The following is a 23,362-nucleotide window of genomic DNA, read 5'->3' as shown; positions in this document are numbered from 1 at the left end:
GTTCACTTACCCTTCGGGAGGTGATGTGCGTTTGAGGGTGCGGTGGTGCCATTATGCCTGCAGGTGTCTTGGTAGAGGATGATTTGGGAATCGCTGACGACTTGGGTTGTGCTTTAGTGAAGGGAGTGGATACGTGAACGGTCTTTGAATGACCTGTAGGTGGATGTGGTAGAGGAGTGGGTCCTAGTGTGCGGTGGAGTGACTCCGAGGATATGGCCGAAAGATCGCCTTTTCTTCTTTTTGCTAATTGTTCCTGTGTCAAATCTTGGTAAACAGTGGAGGTACTGGATGAAAAAGAAGCAGATAAATTGTTAGAGGCATGGTTATTCGAAGTAGGTATATTAGTGGAAAAGGGTTTATTTCTAGCTTTGGTTTCCTTGGCATTGTCCCAATTGTAGGCATATCCGTTTTCATGGGCTGCTAAGTCTCTTAAGAATTTGCTTTCTTTGTCATTAATAGTCGTAAGTGTATATTCCTCCAGGTGTGCGCGCAGGGTTTTATCCCGCTTGCTATACCTGGGGGAGGAAAGACCAAGAGCATGATCTGTGTACCATCGATTGATTGCAACATCAAGTTGTGCCAACTCGGTGGTATATTCGTGGCACAACATGGAGAGCATGTTGAGAGAGCATGATATAAGATTGCTTTCCCAAGAGGTTTTTAATGTATCGTTGATTTTTTTGATATTGGGGAAAAGTTGTATTCTTAATCCCCAAGGTATTATTATTATTATTATTATTATACAGGATTTATATAGCGCCAACAGTTTACGTAGCGCTTTACAACTTGAGGGTAGACAGTACAAATACAATACACTTTGATACAGTAGGAATCAGAGGGCCTTGCTCCTTAGAGCTTACAATCTAAGAGGGAAGGTCAAGAGATACAAGAGGTAATAACTGTGGATGATGTGCTGATTGAGAAGATAAATGTACAGTTGTTAGGTGGGGGCCAGATAGGCTTCTCTGAAGAGATGAGTTTTCAGGGATCGTCTGAAAGTGGATAAAGTAGGAGAAAATCGGACGGATTGGGGTAGAGCATTCCAGAGGATGGGGGAGGCTCTGGAGAAGTCCTGAAGGCAAGCATGGGATGAGGTGACAAGGGAGTTTGAGAGCAGGAGGTCTTGGGAGGAGCGGAGAGAACGATTAGGTTGGTATTTTGTGACTAGGTTAGAGATGTAGCTGGGGGCCAGGTTGTGGATGGCTTTGTAAGTTATAGTTAGTATCTTGAATTTAATTCGGTAACTGAGTGGCAGCCAATGGAGGGATTGGCAGAGGGGTGTAGCAGACGCTGAGCAGTTTGTGAGGTGGATGAGCCTGGCAGCAGCGTTCATGACGGACTGAAGTGGGGATAGCCTATTTAGAGGTAAACCAACAAGGAGGGAGTTGCAATAGTCGAGGCGGGAGATGACCAGGGAGTGGATTAGAAGCTTTGTGGTGACATTGGTTAGGAAGGGGCGTATTTTAGAAATGTTGCGGAGATTGAGGCGGCAAGTTTTGGATAGTGATAGAATGTGGGGTCGAAAGGTTAGTTCAGAGTCCAGGATTACACCTAGGACCTTGGCGTGGGGAGATGGGTTGATAGTTGAGCCGTTGATATTGACAGGGAAATCAGGGGAAGTGGCACCTGAGGGAGGAAATATCATGAGCTCGGTTTTGGATAGGTTGAGTTTGAGGAAGTGATGTGACATCCAGCCTGATATGTCTGCTAGTAAGTTGGTAATGCTGGGGCATCTATGCCAACACTAACCTAAGTGTGCAAGAAGCAAATTTGGCATAAAACATTACTACACTCTGAATAGTTCAGAATACTATCCAGGTTCTTGCCCCAAGGCAGTATTCCATCACCCTCTGGAATATGGTGGGCGTGGTGTTCAGCCCAAAGGCATTCTTTTGAACTACCACAACCCAGTCTTCAGCCAGTTTGCCTACTGGAGAAATTGGGTGTGGAGAAACGGTCGACCTGTCCTAGGGTGGGATTCCTCAATCGTTGAAAGAGGATAGGAATTCCTTGCCAGGTAAAAGCATTCAGACCCCTATGGTCCACACAAATGTGAAGAGGCCCATCCTTCTTACTTACAGAGACAATTGGAGATTCTAATGAGCTCTTACTCTCTTCGATTGTGTCAGGACTAGGCTCTAAGCCCTTTCTTCTCTGTGCTCAGGTTGCTCAGCTGTCGGTTAATTGCCAGCACAGTGGCTCACCTGTTGATCATTTCCTGCTCATCCGTCAAGCCCACAGCCAGCCCCTTCTGGCTATTTAAACTGCCTGGTTCATTTCTTCAATGCCTTCGCATTGGTCAACATATCTAGAGACTCTGCTGTGTTCCTGTTGAAGGCTTGCCTGGCTGACGTCCCTTCTGGTTCCTGGTCCTGTCTGCTGCCACGGACTATGCTGATCTCTGGTTTCCTGATTTCCTGGCTTGTTTTGACTACCCAATTTGGCTACCGAACCCTGGCTATGTTTTGACTACGTTTACCAGTTGTACCATTTTTACCATTTTATTAAAAGGTGTGATTTTTTTACTGCATTTTGTGTCTCCCTCTGTTTCTTGGTTCTTGACAGATTACCCCTTGTTGCATTATCTGTTCTAGCATCTGCTTGACTTGTTGGTAGAAGTGTGGAGCTATGCTTTGATACCTCCCAAATGGGAGGGCTCTAATCTATGAGTACTGTTGGGATTAGTTGTGTGCTCCTGGTGGTTGGATTTTTTTCCCCAGGCCATGGCCATCGTGATTGATAATAGATTAAAAGCAAGGGAGATTTTGTAGCTTTTTTTTTTTTTAATAAAGTATTGGTCAAACCCTCTAGTGTGCTACTAGTGTCAGTGTAGGCAAATATATGTTCTGACTCATAGTTAACTTGTGAGTCTTAATTGGGTCAGGGTTTACTGCAGGTCAGGCTGGATGACTCATACAGGCAGGTCTCTAGTGCTTCCCCCTGATTCTAGACATTTGGAGAAATTTCTAGAAGTTGGTGGGAGGAAACCAAGAGGGTTGATATGCATACTTAAGTGAATTTGGCCAATCCCCAGGCAGTGGGCTTGGCAAGGAGACTGCCCTTGATAATGGGTGAGCTAGACCAGCAAGGGAAGTCAGGTGGAAGATTGAGTGCTGAGGAGACTGTCAGTGGCCTTAGAGGAGAACCCCTGGTCTGGAAGGCTCTGCCTCAGGCTGGCTTGGGAGTATCCTGACAGCAGTATGGTTTGAAAGGAGTCTTGCCTAAGAAGCAGCGGGTGCAAGGAGGACAATGTGAGTACATCAGCACACCTATGGATTTACAAGGGGAGAGGCTGTCACATGTAGCAAGGCTTTCTGGAAGACAGCGTTGTGTTTAATCTTTCCTTTCCTTTGCCCTGGGAGATCTTTGGAGCAGCTGGGTGGGCTGGTGAAGAAGCAGCCAGGTGGGCTTGTAGTTCCTGCAGATAGTAGCGCTGGGATCAGTGTCTACAGTGGAGTTGGAGATACTCAGGTATGCGGCCTAAAGCACTTTGTGCTACTTTCTAAGGGACTGAGAGTTCCTAGTCCTTAAGGGGCTTTTTGTATCTTTTATTATAAGAGACGGTCAGCATTCAGGAAGAGGACAGTTCTGGAGGGTTTACATAGGGGGGAGTTGTCCCTGTTATTGTTGCAATCAAGTAGGGCATCCCTTATATCCTATTCCCCATCCAAGTTATTAACCCTAATAAACAACAAAAACCAAACACAAAGTCTGTTCCTTGTGTCCGGATGAAAGTGGAAATATATATAAAGATATATATATATCTTTATATATATATATATATATAAAATATATATATATATATATATATATATATATTTATGAACAAATATGTAATTTCCTTTAGTTTAGAAAGTGTATAGCTATGTTGAAAACAGTATACTTATATGCTGAACTCTGCAAAGCTTGAATAGTTTGATAAATGTCTTGGAAGGTGGCCCTGGGGGAATCCGGGCTGGTCAATCAATAGCGGCTGCATAGACAGTGAATACCAAATTTTTACTGTATTGTAAGATGTTCAGACTGATGTGTGGACTGTACAATGAGAGGTCCCAATCCACAACTTAATTGTTTTCTAGAACTTTCTATGAAGACAAAGCCGTATTGTTTCTAACATAAAGAACAGAGGATTCTGCAAGCTGAAGTGTTTATTCTTTGTTTAAAATGTATTTATTGGATACCGAGCTCCTGTTTGTAAAGAACTTCAATATGATAGGAAAATAGCACATTGTTGTACAGCTGAACTCCAGGGGGGTATAAAACACAAATTTTCACAGCTCCGTATGTATTAATACATAGTAGTGTAAGTACCTGAATTCGATTTTTGTATCAGCCCTTTACCACCCCTGTACAGCAGAGCTCAGACTAAGAGGGGGAAGAAGCAGAACAAGGAGTCAAATCAGATGCATTGCAGTTCAAGAAGCAAACTGATAGGAGGAGAAAGCAGACTGAAAGATGAGTGCAAGGTGATTTGGGTCCTTCTTTGAGAGCCTGCCTGATGTGGACACTTCCTATTGGATGGGCTGCAATGGGCTCTCAGGATGGAGGAAAAGGTGGAATTCAGTGGGGAGAAGTGGAAGGGACCAGCAAGCTGACGTGGGCATCATATAACTGGATCGGTGTTCTCCCCACCCTGAAACAGCGGTTGTGTGGGACCTGTTTGGGGGTCTTAGGTGGGTATATCTAACTTTACAAGGAGACATGGAAGAAAGACTAATAGAATAAGTTAGAGGTGAGTGGGAGGTCCGGTTAAAAAGAATTGTTTTTGCCTGGAATGGGGCTTTAACTGCGGCTTTAAAATCAGGTCTCCTGCCCTGCCAGAGAGGGCTGTGCTGTGTGGCAGAGCTGTATAAAGCTCAGAACTGAATTGACAAAATTATAAATCTGGTGGTGGGTAAAATAGCAGCTTATATGTAGTTTGTCTGTGTAGTTTGTCTGGAGCCCAGTTTTAAAAACGAGGCGTTAAATCAGTAACTAAATCAGTGCTACATTGAAAATCAAAATCTGTGCTAAATCAAAACATTGGATCTATCAATAAAAAAAAAAAAAAATAGCTATGTGAATGTCTCTAAAATTCGCACTACTCTCATGAATAATCTCCATAATTTGTCTACTATAATTATTTTTTATCATTGTCACCTCCATCTAGTGGCCATAATGTGATATTTCCCTGATTGGAATATTTCAGGAAAAGCCAGCATTATGGCCACTAGATGGAGCTGATAATCAAAGGAAATTATCATATTAGACAAATTACAGGGATTATTCCTCATGGCTGTGCAAATGCTTGGAACATTCACTCAGCTATTTTTTTTTTTTTATAAATAGGCTCCTTTAAATCTCCCAGGACAAAGAAGGGAGTACTCAAATTCATTTTTCTATGTGCTTTTTTATTGTTGGTAAGCAAGTTTTAATTTATGTAATTTTTTTGTTTGTTTTGTTAATAAAATGTATCAAGCTGGATTACACAGTGTAGATTTTTTTTTTTTTACCTAATGAAATATGTGTGGGATCACTGTCTGAGGAATTTCTGACCAAAAAACCATAGAACGTTTTACCGACTCCCCTTATGGCGGTGGGAAAAAGTATGATTGACCTTATATTTATTAGAAATGACTAAAAATGGTAAGTGTTCTTCTGAAGAGGGTGTGAAGGAAACCCACAAATACACAGACTTTCCTGGGGCACTATGGGTTGGATTTACTAAAAGCAAATAAACATTGCACTATGCAATTGCAGTTGCTCCAGAGCTTCGTAAATGTGGTAAAGTTCTGCTGACGTCCATCAGCCAATCATGCGCTAGCAAAAATGCTGTTTTTTTTTTTTTTGCTTGCATGTGATTGGGTATGCTTTGCAAAGTGAAGCTTCATCTCATTTACTAAACTCTGGAGTAACTGCAATTGCAGAGTGCACAGTCTATATGCCTTTAGTAAATCAAGCCCTTTATCTTTCAGTTGGTAGGTATACGCTGAAAAATGTGCATAGACGTGTTTAACCACTTCCCAACCGACCGCAGTACATATACTGCGGCAGTTCAGCTCTATTGCGCAAAACGACTTACCTGTACATCATCTGGTGCAATAGCCAGCGGTGGCATGCTGATTGGCCAGAGGGGGAGCCAACCAGCGGGTCCCCTGGACGCGATGTCCGCCAGCCACCCGCGATTGCTTCCAAGAGGCGCAGAATGGTGATCTGCCGATGTAAACAAGGCAGATCACCGTTCTGACAGGAATGAACAGAGTGATCTTGGAACACGGATCTCTCTGTTCATACAGTGAGTCCACCCCCCACACAGTAAGAAAGCACCCCCTAGGGACACACTTAACCCTTTGATCGCCCCTGGTGTAAACCCCTTCCCCCGTCATTAATACTGTAATGCCCCGTACACACGGTCGGATTTTCCGATGGAAAATGTGTGATAGGACCTTGTTGCTGGAAATTCCGACCGTGTGTAGGCTCCATCACACATTTTCCATAGGAATTTCCGACACACAAAGTTTGAGAGCAGGCTATAAAATTTTCCGACAACAAAATCCGTTGTCGGAAATTCCAATCGTGTGTACACAAATCCGACGCACAAAGTGCCATGCATGCTCAGAATAAATGAAGAGACAAAAGCTATTGGCTACTGCCCCGTTTATAGTCCCGACGTACGTGTTTTACGGCACCACGCTCAGGACGATCGGATTTTCCGACAACTTTGTGTGACCGTGTGTATGCAAGACAAGTTTGAACCAACATCCGTCGGAAAAAATCCATGGATTTTGTTGTCAGAATGTCCGATCAATGTCCGATATTTTTAGCACTGATCACTGTAATAATGTCACTGGTCCTCAAAAAAGTGTCAGTCAGGTGTCTGATTTGTCCACTGCAATGTCGCAGTCCCGCTAAAAATTGCTGATCGCCGCCATTACTAGTAAAAAAAATAAATAAAATAAAAATGCATTAAAAATATCCCATAGTTTGTAGACACGATAACTTTTGCGCAAACCAATCAATATACGCTTATTGGGAATTTTTTTAACCAAAATATGTAGCAGAATACATATTGGCCTAAATTGGTGAAATTTCGACTTTTTACATATTTTTTATTTGGTATGATTTATAGCAGAAAGTAAAAAATATATCTATTCTTTTTCAGAATTGTCGGTATTTTTTTGTTTCTAGCACAAAAAATTAAAAACGCATTGGTGATCAAATACTATGAAAAGAAAGCTCTATTTGTGGGGAAAAAAGGGCATCAATTTTATTTGGGCACAGCGTCGCACGACCGCGCAATTGTCAGTTAAAATAACGCAGTGCCGTATTGAAAAAAAATGGCCTAGTCATTAAGGGGGTAAAACCTTCCGGTGCTGAAGTGGTTAAACAGGGTTCATAAGCACTGAGCACTTTTTCAAACGTCTTCATATCATTTGAATATATGCATATTTATTTGTGCACGCTTGTTTTGGTTAGGAATTTTAGTGTGTAGTTTTTTGTTTTTCTTTGATTGGGTGGGAGGCTGCACATTTTCAAAAAAATGTATGAACAGAAAAACAGTCTGAGGTTTCGGTAAGTAGATCTTACTGATGGAGCAGCCAAGATATATAGGAAGCCAAGGGCTGACATAGTCCACCAGTCTCCATCTATATTGGGTGAACTGAGCACCGAAAAATTGCCCGTGATCAGCTTGAAAACGATATACATGTGCCAATGTACATTCTGTATAATATTTTTTGTGCTATGTTATTTAGTCTACAGGCCAGTGGATCCCAAGTTTTGTGAAGGACCACCACCGTCCACTACTCATCTCTGCAACGTCCAATGTCTTACCGACTGCATGCTGTCTCCATGGACTGACTGGGGACATTGTATCCATGAAAACTGCCAGGATCCTCATGGGAGGAAAGGTATTTTAGATCACATTACTTTAATACAGTGATGCCTACTAAATGATAAATCCACTCTCCCAGATTGTAAACTCAAATGAGCGAGGCCTTCTGATTCCTCCTGTATTGAATTGTATTGTAACTGTACTGTCCACCCTCATCTTGTAAAGTCTGCACATACTGTTGGTCCTATAGAAATCCTTTATAATAATAATAATAAATGAACTGTTGATCCAAATGAAACTTGCAGTGCCGCTTTGAGCTGAGAAAGAGATCTCCCCGGCAGTGCATTGAAGGAAGCTGGCGTCAGTGCACTGTTCAGAGGTGTAAGAGCATTATCAAAGAGAAGAAAAGGCGCTGCTCACCAACCCAGTGCATCAGTATGTAGATAAATGTGGCCTCAGCTAGCGCTGAGTCTGAGACCAAGCCCTGGTGAGCAGGGCGAAACATGTCAGGAGGGCATGACTGGCGCGACGCTGGCTGAGGCCACATTCATCTGCATACTAACGCACTGCATTGGTGAGCTGCACCTTTTCTTCTCTTTTTCTTTTGATAATGCACTATAAACTGTTGTTATACATTTGCTGGTTCTGACCTTCAGTTTAAAGAATTTGTCCACTTAGACTTGTAATTTATTGTATTCATTCAAAGAAAGCTTATAAAAAGTGACATTGGTAGCTTTCTTTACCTTAGCTTTGAGAGGCATTTGCAGCTTTTTATGTTTTAATACAGTCTAAAGTTTCTCATGGGCTTTGCTGCCCAATCATCATCCGGTGGAACTACTTCTTACTTGAATAATGTAGCCAACTTCTGAGCACTCTCTCTACATGCAACTCTTCCACAGTTTGGTTGACCAGTTGCATGCTAACATTCTGCTTACACTTTCTATATACTGTTCCTCATATTCAGTTAGATCAGCAAAATTTACCAATCAGTCAATTTGATTGGATATAAATCAAAATGGATTGTTTAGGTAGGCTCAATCACAACATACAGTAGCTATTGGTAAATGTCACCAAACTAATAAATCAGATCTAAGTGTAGCGTAGACTCTCTGGCTGGTCCCACCATCTTGTCCCAGGTCCACTTTTTCCACCGAGTAAGAGAAGTCAAGCACATAGCAGCATTCCCAATTCTGGCTCAATAAGTAGTCTAGGGGTTGCTTTTTCTGAATTTATTGCAGACTAAAATGATTAGGGCATAGTGAGCAGTGGGATAATCCAGAATGCTGAACAAAAGCAGGAGGACACCCTCTCTTAGCAACTACTTCTTCTTGAAAAGTTCTTGTTCTTGGGAAGTGGACCGTTCTGGGCACCAAAGCAATGTCCCACACTGAGCGAACCTCAGTCCCAGTGCAACAGGGGATTAACAAACAGCATTCATCCAGATCCTACTCTCTAGTCTATATTCACAAGTTCTTGGGTGCTGGGGTGCCCCTTTCAAGATCAACCAGACCGCTGTGTAGTGGACTCTCCAGATCGGATCCTAAGTGAAATCCCTCTCTTTGGCTTACAGTCTCTCTGAAGATAGGGCCATGGTCTCAGGGTAGCTGGGGGCTTTATTGGGCTCCTGGTAAAGGTGCAGGGTGGTTTTGTAGGGCCTCAGCTCTCCAGGCTGGTTGCTTCTTCTGCTGGACAATAACCTAGACTGATCCAGCCCCAGGCTAATTATGTTCTCTCCAGCCACCTTCTGAGCACACCCCATCAGGGATTGACAGGGACCTCATAAATATTCAGGCCACTCACTCAGACTGCTTCACTCCTATGTTGTAGTGCCTTCCAGAAAGCAGGGAGAAGCAATCAAGTGTGCAGCCTGTGGTACCCTGATCAGCCCAAAGCAATCAGCTGAAGCTTCACTGATTACAGAGGAGCACAACAAAAAAGGGACTAAATTTACCTGACAGCCTTGCACTTAACTAGGAGGGTGCTACATAAAGAAATTGTAACGGGTGCTTGGCCAGTTTTATTACCAGCACCAGAAGCTCCTGATAATTATTGGTGGTCAACCAGGGAAATTTTTACGCAATTTGCTTGGTTATGGACTCTACTGCTATTTAGATATATTCAACTATTTTATTGCTAGTTCATGTTATATGTTATATTGTAGCTCTGATGAAGGACACCCTTTAGAACCCTCAATGCCCATTGATATATCAATGGATTCTGTGAAAAATAAACTTTATCTGGACTTCTACACTTTTTTGGCTTTCTGTCTTCTGTATTTCTGATGCACCATGTATCTGGCTGGACATCAACCTGGCAGGTTGTCAGGCAGCATGGTCTTCAATGGTTCGCCTGAATAAGAAAATACCATTAATTTGCAACCGATAGATGGGCACCCCTGTTAATCTCTCACCCTTCAACAGAAAGGAGTTGCTTTCTCAGATCCTCTCTTTTATAGATGGCAATAACTATACATTTAAGTAGAAACAGCCTGTTACTTTAGAAATTATAGATTTTCCTTTTTCAACATTGTCTGAGGATATAATTTCAGTACTAATCGTTTAAAGTTTATGCCTTTGTTTCTGTTTCATAAAATTTTTATGCACATTGTCAGTCCCATTTCGTGCTCTATTAATCCTATTTGCATTATTTAGTAACAATGTTTGTTGCTTTAGGTTTCAAATTTCGAAGAAGACATGTTTTACTGAAGTCAGAAAACATCGAAAGGAGCTGTCCGCATTTGGTGGAATCAGTTCCATGTGATGATCCTGTGTGTTATAAGTGGGCCATATCAGGGGAGCTACACTGTGTTCCTGAGAATGGGGACTGCGGCCATGGAAGGTACCACATTAACAGCACCTGCAGGGGGCAGAATGGTAAGCCTGCTTGGGATTTTCTATTTTACTTCAATCTTCTGGAGCAATGACATTGACACTTTCTGATGGTTTGGCCACAGCTGTTGGTGTGCTTTCGAACCCAGACCATCAGATTATGGCCTGTTTATGGCTTGTTTCATAACACCTCAAAATATGCAATTCCTAGTATAGAGTGTAATAAATCTGGAAATCCAACAAAAATAAAATCTGATGTCCTTACTTTCAAGTTGTTTGAAAAAAAGGTTTTGTTTTTTGTTGATGTTTGTAAAACTATGGTGCAGAAACCGTTGCCTACTCCAACACCTCTGCACGCACAGTTCTTTGTGTATTATTATTTTTGTTCACATTATTAGTATTATTGATCTCGTGAAAAACAGCATAGCACATTATTAAAGAAGAAAGACCTTTGATTTAAACATTTTCTGTTTTCTTTCTCACATCAAAGTTGCTTAGATGCCTAATTATAATTTATTAACATTGTTTTGTCAGTTTCTGAAGCTGGAATTGCTTCTAAAATATAAGAGTATGATCTCATAAAGCGAAAACAGTTTTTTTTTTTTTTTGGGATGGATTAAAGTTTATCTATAGCTCAATCTTTTAGGTTTGGACAGAGTATGTAAGTGTTAAAACACCTGTGAGTTTATGTTTTAGAGAAGCACAGAAGAGTGACGGCAGAAAAATAACAATGTGGTCCATCAAACCTATCCCATTCTTAATATACCTATATAGTGATATTGAGGAGATTATACTTACGACTTGCTCCAGTCGAAACTGTATTTAAGGGCATGGCAGTCCACTTTTATTAAATAAAACGTCACAGACATCAGTTGCCCATGCAGAGGTTCTTCCACATCATTAGTAGCAAATGAAAATTGGAAATACAGAGCCACTTGACTCCCTTGTTGGCAGGACCACTGTTCATCTTAACAATCCCTTTGACTGTGTTTCCAGCTCTACTTGTTCCCTTGGTTTTCTTAGCCTTTAGTCGCAGTGCTCTGCTGCACAGCCCAATCCTGGCCTCTGGATAGGGGTTCTCCTGACAATCCGATAGGAGCCCACCCAACTCCTGGAATGAAACCTCCTGTCTCCTGGCTGAGGCTCCTCTGACCCCTGGGTGAGACCTCCTGTCTCTTGACTCTGGGCTGGGGCACCTCTGACCACTGGGTGAGACCTCCTGTCTCCTGACTCCAGGCTGGGGCATCTCTGACCCCTGGGTGAGACCTCCTGTCTCTTCACTCCTGGCTGGGGCACCTCTGACCCCTGGGTGGGAACTCCTGTCTCTTGACTCCTGGCTAGGGCTCCTCTGACCCCTGGGTGAGACCTCCTGTCTCTTGGCTCCTGGTTGGGGCTCCTCTAACTTCTGGGTGAGACCTTCTGTCTCCCACACTGGGATCTGTCTCCAAACCAGAAGCTCTGAGCTTTCCCCAGGTTTGAGTACATAACAACCCCACCCATCTGTGTACTCAGACAGGCTGCAGTAAAATCCAGATACAGGACTGAAGGTTCCAATCCAGAACTACAGAAGAACTACAGAATCCAGAGAAACCAAAAACACAGCTTTCTCCGCTCAGAAACAATAGTTCGGAACTTCGCATCAACGCTCAATGCAAATCCTGTGTCATTCTCTCCTCCATTTTGACAGTGACAGGGTCTCACTCTGTCACAATATATGTATAGATACAGGGATTTTTTTTTTTTAGGGAATATGTGTAGGTACTCCCCCGTTCCAGGTCACCCCTTGGCTTTGTCCTCAACCCACCTTCGAGCACTGTCCCGTGGTTCCATACCTACCCCATTTCCCAGTACCACCCACTTTAAGAAAATACAAAACCAAGTATAATTTTTTGGTGCTAAGTAATTTTTTTGGAATTTGGTAATAACAAGAAAAGCAGTAAAATATAACCTGTGCAGCCAGCAAAATTAGATCCCCCAAGCAACAATAGATCCCACCAGCAGCAGTAGACCACCCCAGCAACAATAGATCCACCTCAACAATAAACCCCCCTAACAAAAACAGATCTCCCGGCAACAGTAGACCCCTCCTTCAACAGTAGATACCTCACAGCAACAATTGACCCCCCCCACCCCCAGCAACATATGACCCCACAACAATGCATCTCACCTGCAACAATAGACATTCCCTACAATAGATTCCCCCCAGTGACGATAGCTACCCCAGCAATCAGCATTAATAGACCCTCCCGCACACCCCAGCACCCCTTGCCATTACATACATTCAGTGTTGGAGGCGCCTCAAATTACCTTCACTTTCTGTCTCTGTCTCCTTCTTTCTGCAACAGGAAATCTCTCAATTGAGGGTAATTCCCACCTTTAACAGTTTTCCCCAGAACAGAGGAGTGAATCAACCCAATGGGGACACAGACAGCAATATACAAACTTGTCAAAGGATTTAACCCTTCCCCCTTCTATTTAAAAAAAATTGCATTTTACTAGTCCTTAGATGAGATGGCTGTATGTCTTTTTTTCCTTAATTCACCAGGGTGATCATGCGTGTAATATTTCCTCTGCCCCTAGGTAGCTACGCTCACTTCTCCACTGTATCTTTGGAGAATGCCATAATTGTCATCCATGCTGGACTTCAAATATCCTCTCATAATCCTCTTCATAATATTGGGGGCAGGGTAATGTACAAATATAAAAATATAAATATATAAATATAAGATTATTTTTGCGTCCAGTTCAGCTCTTGGGAATTAATATGATTATTGAGGCATTTCTGTGACGACAAACAGGTGTACTTCCATAAAATGTTCTTATCCTGAAAATTTTAATGAATGCAACCACCACATCTAAGCACTGTTAAGCTGCAAAATATTACATTTTGTTCTTGAATTTAGATCTCTTAAAGGTTAAAATTGCTGTCAGATTTGTGTTTTCCATTGGGGAGATTTCCTTTCACTTTGGCAATAATCCGACCATGGAATAATAGATGAGAGGATTTTGCTACTGTTTAATTTTCACTGCCAAGCAAAGAACTCACATAAGAGGCAGGAAAATACCAGTTAGGGCCATGTTTAGGATGTACTTTGTGGACTTGGAAACCAGACAAAAAAAATTATATTAAATGATTTTATTGTAACAAAAGGTGTCCAGTACCAAGGACTTCAAAAAGTACTTTGTATGGAGATAGCTCTTTTTATATTCTCATCAAAAAACCAGCAACACGGCTTAAAATGTGAAAAAAGTACAACATTTTAAGCCCACATTAGCTCTTTTTTAAGCCAGGTAAGAATTTAAAACAGCAACACATGTTTAGCTACCTATTGTTTGCATATAGCAGCCAGGCAAGAGCCTCCTTGTTCCAGCAGAACGCACCCATTATGGGCGCCGCGTATAACCCCCAGGCTGCTCACCGTTATGATCTGTGGCTGCTGTGTCCACCGACATACAGCAATGTGAGCATTTCTTATACGAACCTTTGCTTGTCTTTATCCAGCCCTTGGGACACCATTCCTCCCACTGATACGATGCTCTATTCTTCCCAATTAAACCAAAGACGAAGGCACTGTTGCTTCCACTGACACCAACAATGGAGCACTATTCCTTGTACTGACATCAGTAATGAGGCACTACTCCTTCATCCAAAACCAACAATGGGGCACTATTTCTCCCAATGACACCATTGAGGGGAACTATTCCTTCCACTGAAGCCAACAATGAGGCACCATTGCTTTCACTGACTTTAATGACCACAATCAGCTCAATGACCAGGGTTGCCAACCGTCAGTAAATTTACAGACACTTTGTGAAAATCAGTGATTTTTACAACTGTCTGTAAATATCGGGGGATTATAATTTGTCATACTGTGTTGACTTTTTAGGTGTAAAACCAGGCAAATTACTTCTTAGGCCTCAAGTACACTGCTGCTGGTAAACGGACGTTTAGAGGTAGTTGAACTGCCCCTGAACTCATCCAATGTTATCTTATGTGTACATGTACACAGGTTCCTTTAATGTTGTTTTTAGGCAGTTGCGTTTATAGGCTTTTCTTTGAAGGCAATAAAATGAGTTCAGACGGCGAAGTTTCCGACGTTTCAGACTCCAAACGCGTTTAGCCGCGTTTCGTTTTCCTTGGCTGTTTTGGAGAAAAAAAAATAATAATAATTTTTATTCAAATGCTTCTAAACGCAAACACGGCTAAATGTGGCATGTAAACGCGGCAAAACGGACGTTTTAAGTGTGGGTTACTATCAGTCACGTTAAATCGTTCAGGAGAGGTTGTAAAAATGTCCCGTGTACATTAAGCCTTATGAATACAGTATTGTCAGTGTTTCCATATTGTGTTTATACTGTTTAAATATAGGTTGTCTTAGTTTTTAATAGGCGTTCTGTCATTTTTTAGGTTGTTAGTAAAAAATGTGCGCCGTCAGTACATTTTCCATGTTTTGTCAGTAAAAAATGCTGCAGGAGGTTGGCAACTTTGACTATGACTCCCACTGACACCAATGATAGGGTGATAACAGTAGGGTACTATTCTTGCCCCTGACACTTACTATGGGCCACTATTCCTCCCACTGACACCAATGATGGGTCACTATTTCTCCCACTGACACCAATGATGGGTCACTATTCCTCCCACTGACACCAATGATGGGTCACTATTCCTCCCACTGACACCAATGATGGGTCACTATTCCTCCCACTGACACCAATGATGGGTCACTATTCCTCCCATTGACACCAATGTTGAGACACTATTCCTCCCACTGACACCAACAATGAGGCACTATTTCTCCCACTGATACCAATGATGGGTCACTATTCCTCCCACTGATACCAATGATGGAACACTATTCCTCCCACTGACACCAATAATGGGACACTATTCCCCTCCACTGACACCAACAATGAGGCACTATTCCTCCCACTGACACCAATAATGGAGCACTATTCCCCTCCACTGACATCAACAATGGGGCACTACTCTTCCAAATGACACCAATGATCTGGCACTATTCTTCCCATTGACACCAGTGATGGGGCACTATTCCTGTGACCAATACCTGATCCTTCTCCTTCCACTGATCACAGGCACTGTGTAACTTTCTTACTCCCACTGACCACCAAGCCTAAAATATTTTTTTAATCCCAGTGACACGGGGCATTTTCTACTGCCCACAGTCTGGCCCCCCTAAAGTCTGACAGACCGTAATCTGGCCCTTTGAGTAGAAAGTTTGGAGCCCCCTGGTCTAGAATGTAGGCACTTTTAAAGATTTCAGTCTGTTGGTGGTTTCATAGCTGATAAAAATGCTGATTTTCTTCCAAGGCTTAAATAGGTCATTATTAATATAGACAAATTCCAGTTTTGGCCCTGTGTACTTGTTCTTTTGGATTATATAAGGTTAATGTTTAAATCATATTTCCCATATCTGAATCCACAGCTCTGTGGTGCAGAACAGATTGTGATTAACGATTGTCCTGGGAATCAGCGTGTTGCTTATTATGGTGGCAAGGGTTTCAGATATCTGTAATAAAAGTGAATTACATCCAGCGGGCTGGCGGGCTGCTTGTTCACGTAGGCATGGCGTTTTTATGTCTCACGCGACTCACTGCATAAAATCTGGAACTTTTGATGGCAACACTGAATATATTTTGATAAGATTTGAAAGTTTTGTTTTCTTTTCACAATAAAAAATTCTCACCAAATAATTGTGATCCCAGGAATTGTCCAATTAATATTTGCCTCTTCCCCAGGGCAGGGCTGGCTGGGGGGGGGGGCAGTTTTTCTTCCCTAAGAGCCCTTGCACACTGGGGCGGTTTGCAGGCGCTATTGCGCTAATAATAGCGCCTGCAAACCGACCTGAAAGTGCCGCTGCTGTGTATCCAGTGTGAAAGCCCCGAGGGCTTTCACACTGGAGCGGTGCGCTGGCAGGACGGTAAAAAAAGTCCTGCCAGCAGCATCTTCGGAGCGGTGAAGGAGCGGAGTGTATACCGCTTCTTTACCGCTCCTGCCCATTGAAATCAATGGGATGGCGCGGCTATACCGCCGGCAAAGCGCCTCTGCAGAGGCGCTTTGCGGTGGTATTTAACCCTTTCTCGGCCGCTAGCGGGGGGTAAAACTGCCCCGCTAGCGGCCGAATACCGACGGTAAGACGCCGCTAATAATAGCGGCGTTTTACCGCCGACGCCGCCCCTGCCCCAGTGTGCAAGGGCTCTTAACCCCACAGTGTGCTCTTGCTTTTACAACTGAGAGTTGGCAATAAATGTAGAAATGGTCTCAAGTGATACACTCAGCATGGAAACACAGGGTAAATGTATTTGGTAATAGATGTCACTAGCCTGTAAATGCATATCAAGCAGCTAATCGACTTATATACACTATATTGCCGAAAGTATTGGGAGGCCTGCCTTTACACCACATGAACTTTAATGGCATCCCAGTCTTAGTCTGTAGGGTTCAATATTAAGTTGGCCCACCCTTTGCTGGCATAACAACCTCAATTCTTCTGGGATGGCTGTCCACAAAGTTTAGGAGTGTGTCTATGGGAATGTTTGACCATTCCTCCAGAAGCGCATTTGTGAGGTTGGACGAGAAGGTCTGGCTCTCAGTCTTTGCTCTAATTCATTCCAAAGGTGTTCTATCGGGTTGAGGTCAGGACTCTCTGCAGGCCAGTCAAGTTCCTCCACCCCAAACTCGCTCATTCATGTCTTTATGGACCTTGCTTTGTGCACTGGGACAGGAACAGGGAGGGGCCATCCCCAAACTGTTCCCACAAAGTTGGGAGCATGAAATTGTCCAAAATGTCTTGGTATGCTGACGCCTTAAGAGTTCCCTTCATTGGAACTAAAGGGCCAAGCCTAAACCCTGAAAAACAACCCGACACCATAATCCCCCCTCCACCCAATTTACACTTGGCACAATGTAGTCAGGCAAGTACTGTTCTCCTGGCAACCGCCAAACCCAGACGCGCCCATCAGATTGCCAGACAGAGAAGCGTGATTCGTCATTCCAGAGAACACATCTCCACTGCTCTAGGGTCCAGTGACGGCGAGCTTTAAACCACTGCATCCAACGCTTTGCATTGCACTTGGCTGCTCGGCCATGGAAACCAATTCCATGAAGCTCTCTACACACTGTTGTTGTGCTGATCTGAAGGCCACACAAAGTTTGGAGGTCTGTTGCTACTGCAGTCAGTTGACAACTTCTGTGTACTGTGCACTTCAGCATGCGCTGACCCCGTTCTGTCATTTTACGTGGCCTACCACTTCATGGCTGAGTTGCTTTTGTTTCCAGTTGCTTCCACTTTGTTATAATACCACTAACAGTTGACCGTTGAATATATAGTAGCAAGGAAATTTCACGGATGGACTTATTGCACACGTGGCAACCTGTCACAGTACCATGCTTGAATTCACTGAGCTCCTGAGATCGACCCATTGTTACACAAATGTTTGTAGAAGCCGTCTGCATGCCTAGGTGCTTGTTTTTTTACACTTGTGGTCATGGATGTGATTGGAACCCCTGAATCCAATTATTTTGTCAATACAGTGTAACACTTTAAAGAGAAGTATTTGTGGGTGGGGCAATTTACTACTTGGGTATCGAATGGGCCACCTATCTGTAAATACATAACAAGCAACTCATTCACTGATTTATATGAAGCAACAGAAATATTCCTTGGTGGGGAAATTTACTACTTGCGACTTGAATTGGCTACAGATGTGTAAATACATAACAAGCAGCTCATCCACCATCTCAATCCACCAGGGATGGATAGCTGAGGTCCAGGCTGTTGGAGACGCTGGAGGCTTCCAGGGCTTCCTTAGGACTAACTTAGGGCTTCCTTCCTTAGGGCTTCCTTAGTCCATGGAACGCAGGGCCCGGTGGATGTGCTGTAATAACCAGACGTGATGCAAGAATGTGGCAACACGTTTGAGGAAGGATTGCATACTCCACAAAGGCTTTAAAACATTCCTGCATCACGTGACGGCCTTACCGCCAGGCACCTGCAACAGTCTGGACCTCAGCTATCCATCCCTGGTGGATTGAGAGCGGGATCTGTGCTGACAAGGACACCCATTTACAGCGTGACATGCTTGAGTTTGTATTCCCTTTGTGAGTTACTTTCTTAACCATAATAAAGTTTTTTTCATGGCTATACTTAGTTGGCGCTTGTCTCTTCCCCCTCTTGTGCCTTTCGGGGGTGCTTCTTGCTTTTTGGACTGAGCTGCCACGACAGTGGGCATTTTCCCACATGGACTTTATTATCTTTGGACATTTAGCCATCTGTGAACTTTAGCCTCACCTAGCCCCTTTTTTATTGCGTCAATTTTACTTGTTTCTTTTTGGGTTTTTTTTTCAAAAAACAGTTACACTTCCTGGGAATGTAATTGTCCCATTGGATGTGCTTTCAACCAAACTGCCAAACCATCAAATGCCTGGTGTCATAACTGATCACATGTGCAGCACCATGGCAGTTGAAGATCAAACAGTGGACAAGATGTCAGCTTCCTTGGCTTTAAATGATAGGAGGGTTTAGTTTACAAGACCAAAAGGAGGTCTGTTGCTACTGCAGTCAGTTGACAACTTCTGTGTACTGTGCACTTCAGCATGCGCTGACCCCGTTCTGTCATTTTACGTGGCCTACCACTTCATGGCTGAGTTGCTTTTGTTTCCATTTGCTTCCACTTTGTTATAATACCACTAACAGTTGACTGTTGAATATATAGTAGCAAGGAAATTTCACGGATGGACTTATTGCACAGGTGGCAACCTGTCACGGTACCATGCTTGAATTCACTGAGCTCCTGAAATCGACCCATTGTTTCACAAATGTTTGTAGAAGCCGTCTGCATGCCTAGGTGCTTGTTTTTTTACACTTGTGGTCATGGATGTGATTGGAACCCCTGAATCCAATTATTTTGTCAATACAGTGTAACACTTTAAAGAGAAGTATTTGTGGGTGGGGCAATTTACTACTTGGGTATCGAATGGGCCACCTATCTGTAAATACATAACAAGCAACTCATTCACTGATTTATATGAAGCAACAGAAATATTCCTTGGTGGGGAAATTTACTACTTGCGACTTGAATTGGCTACAGATGTGTAAATACATAACAAGCAGCTCATCCACCATCTCAATCCACCAGGGATGGATAGCTGAGGTCCAGGCTGTTGGAGATGCTGGAGGCTTCCAGGGCTTCCTTAGGACTAACTTAGGGCTTCCTTCCTTAGGGCTTCCTTAGTCCATGGAACGCAGGGCCCGGTGGATGTGCTGTAATAACCAGACGTGATGCAAGAATGTGGCAACATGTTTGAGGAAGGATTGCATACTCCACAAAGGCTTTAAAACATTCCTGCATCACGTGACGGCCTTACCGCCAGGCACCTGCAACAGCCTGGACCTCAGCTATCCATCCCTGGTGGATTGAGAGCGGGATCTGTGCTGACAAGGACACCCATTTACAGCGTGACATGCTTGAGTTTGTATTCCCTTTGTGAGTTACTTTCTTAACCATAATAAAGTTTTTTTCATGGCTATACTTAGTTGGCGCTTGTCTCTTCCCCCTCTTGTGCCTTTCGGGGGTGCTTCTTGCTTTTTGGACTGAGCTGCCACGACAGTGGGCATTTTCCCACATGGACTTTATTATCTTTGGACATTTAGCCATCTGTGAACTTTAGCCTCACCTAGCCCCTTTTTTATTGCGTCAATTTTACTTGTTTCTTTTTGGGTTTTTTTTTAAAAAAACAGTTACACTTCCTGGGAATGTAATTGTCCCATTGGATGTGCTTTCAACCAAACTGCCAAACCATCAAATGCCTGGTGTCATAACTGATCACATGTGCAGCACCATGGCAGTTGAAGATCAAACAGTGGACAAGATGTCAGCTTCCTTGGCTTTAAATGATAGGAGGGTTTAGTTTACAAGACCAAAAGGAACCAAATAAGAAAAGCTCTTTGGGTTTACATACACTAAACGTGTACCTTGCAAGAGAAGGCGATAAATACGTACCTGTCCCCTGGCTACACTACTAAATGACACAGTAGTAGTGTGGAAAGCCAGCAGATAAAACCAAGGTGTGCATTTATGGGGGGGGGGGGGCATGCAGCACACCTGGAAGCTTATTAGATGTTGAAGATTCTTCAACTTCCATAGTTCTTTAAAAAAGTGAAGATCAAATTGCCGGATAGGTGTGTATTTATCATCTTTTTGCAGGGTGATTTTTTAATGTTATTTTGCTGGTGGCAAAGTCCCCTTAAGATTAGCGCTACAATAATAATTAAAAATACATTTGCATGGAAAACACAGTGTACTTTTCCTTTGAGTAAATATAGTTGTCCAACCCAACCCTTCATATAAAATTTATATTCTAAATTTATATTGCAGAAACACAAAGTACACATTGTCTGTTTTTCCTTTACTGGAATCCATTTTTAAAAATGTTATCAATGTTGATCAGTTGTAATTATAACCGCCCCCTAAAGTCATTTCCTTTGCAATTTCCTAAGTACAATTGATCCGTTCTGTCTGAAATTAACTCTGATGGGTGAGGGGTTGAATTGCCAATATTACCAAATAGACTAGGAAGGGTAATTCATGTCCCTGAAATCTGTCTCTAAAAGCTATCTCTCTCTGCAGGCTAGAACACAATCTCCCTCCATTCCCTCTACTTGGCTTCACTTTTACTACCAGCTCCCTCCGAGAATAAATATTATCCAGAGACTCAATCAGAAGGAGAGATATTCAAATAAAGTACAGAGTGACACAAATACATCCCTAGAAAGATGTGGATTGCAGGAAGTTTCCATCGCCATCCTTGATAGGTTCATAAATCACAGATGTGCTATTATTGTACTTGAGTTTTAAATTACTTTCCTTTTCTCACTTAGCCCCATCTTTATGTCACCCCTGAACTCTTATTTATTATGCTATCAGTAAAATAAGCTCACCTGAGGGATGAAATGCTTTGCTGCTTGATTATTTTTATGTATATTGAAGGCTGGGAGTTGCAATCTGCCTTTATAGACATGCTGTGTATAGGTAGGTGTGATAGATTCTCTGTGTCCTGTGCCCTTGACTTGTGGCTGGCACCAATAACTGGTGCTGCTGGGGAAGGTTCTACATACCTGTGGCCCCCAAAGCAGTGGGTTGTTTAGCCATCTCCCGCGCCGCGCCAGGGCGCATTTCATTGGCTACAGCATTGGTGGTCAACTCTCTTGATATGGGGTCCTCAAGTCTGTCCCCCCACTTCACCAAAGGGCTTCACATAAAATTCAGTGAATATTAATTACCAGAGACACACAACAGGATATAGTCAATGACTATGGGCATCATACAAGAGATGGTCAGAGACTGGGGACATAACACAGGAGATGGTCAGAGATTGCATCATGATACAAGAGATGGTCAGAGATTGCGGATATGATTTGGGAGACTGCCAGAGACTGTGAACATGTCATTGGAGACTGGAGGCCTATTTCAGGAGACAGTCATGGACTGAAGACATATTAAAAGAGGCTGCTAGAAATCACTACTATAACAGGCAATAGAGAAACAGATTTGTTTCTGCAGGGTCTCTGAGGACAGCACAAAAAGAGTCAAAGGAGCACATATGGCTCCTGTCCTGCAGGTTGGGCACCAGGGTCTACAGGCTAGACCCCGGACCCCTGAGACCCATGCGTAACACAAAGCTGGGCCATTTACCACCAGGCACCTTCCTCCATTAAGCCACCACGCACCCCTGATTTGAATCAGGGTTCTTCATCCACACATCCCAGGTATTGACTGTTCTGTGTCATTTTAAAAAGATTAATAGACTGACCCATCACCTCTTTGCCATACATACTGATATTCCCCATTACACACACCAATAGGCATAGTTGGTTTAGAACTTTTACTTTCTTTAACTGCGTGGTATAGTACAGTCAATTGTTCCAAGATATGGTTCCAAAGATATGGTCAATGTCCAAAAACCTGGTAAAACTCTGAAAGGCCTTTTCAGTTAAAGTCCAACTCTGGAAAAACTAAAAGTCCTTTCTGGCAGTGAGGCTGTGCCTGCACTGCAAGGGTTAACTGCGTGTTCTTGTCTAGGGGACAAAGTTCTTATTCAGATACTTCCTGTCGTAGATTACACCTGTGTTGTCACTCTGTCATATTCACATCTTGTGGAGACTACAAGCAGCCATGCTGGCAAACATTGCACAGCCATGGTCCAACTTTGACACTCTTAAGAAAGCTGGTCCAAAGCAACCATGTATAAGGGATGCAGGACTTTAGTGACAAAATGTCAAAATGTATTTAGGTCTGCATAGGGCAGCATCAAGGTGGAACTGGGAATTTACCTTCTAGGCTAGTACTGATGATAGGATATGTTGGGATGGTGGCCCTGAGTGAAGATACATCACCATTCAGACTTTAATTAGAGCAGGGTTTCTCAACTAGGGTTACTCCAAAGGTTGCTAGGGGTTCCTTTAGCAATGAGCAATTTCTGCCTCTCAGATAAGTTCCCACTGACACCATTGATCTTTTTAGCTATCTGTAATGGAATAATTCTTCCCAATGACCACAGGTGTAAGGAGCATTCTTCCTACTGACCATCACTTTAATGCACAGTATCATCATGAGTTATAGATAGTCATTTTGAGCAGGGGTTCCCTGAGACCGGAAAGTTATTTCAATGTGTCGCTGAAAGGATTAAAAAAAGCTGGTT

The 23,362-nt window shown here is 43.0% G+C and overlaps 1 protein-coding gene across 2 annotated transcripts in view; it reads left to right on the top strand.

The window, feature by feature from the left end:
* The window catches only part of THSD7B (thrombospondin type 1 domain containing 7B), an 807,368-nt gene that overhangs the window by 307,448 nt on the left and 476,558 nt on the right, over positions 1-23,362 (top strand). For both annotated transcript variants that reach the window (XM_073634254.1, XM_073634253.1), the window contains exons 7-8: positions 7,734-7,889; positions 10,486-10,686. In XM_073634254.1, the coding sequence (XP_073490355.1) occupies positions 7,734-7,889; positions 10,486-10,686 (357 nt within the window). The remainder of the gene's footprint in view (positions 1-7,733; positions 7,890-10,485; positions 10,687-23,362) is intronic.

The sequence above is a fragment of the Aquarana catesbeiana genome, linkage group LG06 (genome assembly GCF_042186555.1).
Source record: "Aquarana catesbeiana isolate 2022-GZ linkage group LG06, ASM4218655v1, whole genome shotgun sequence".
In the NCBI taxonomy this organism is placed as follows: Eukaryota; Metazoa; Chordata; class Amphibia; order Anura; family Ranidae; genus Aquarana; species Aquarana catesbeiana.
This window is presented reverse-complemented; position numbering and strand designations above follow the sequence as displayed.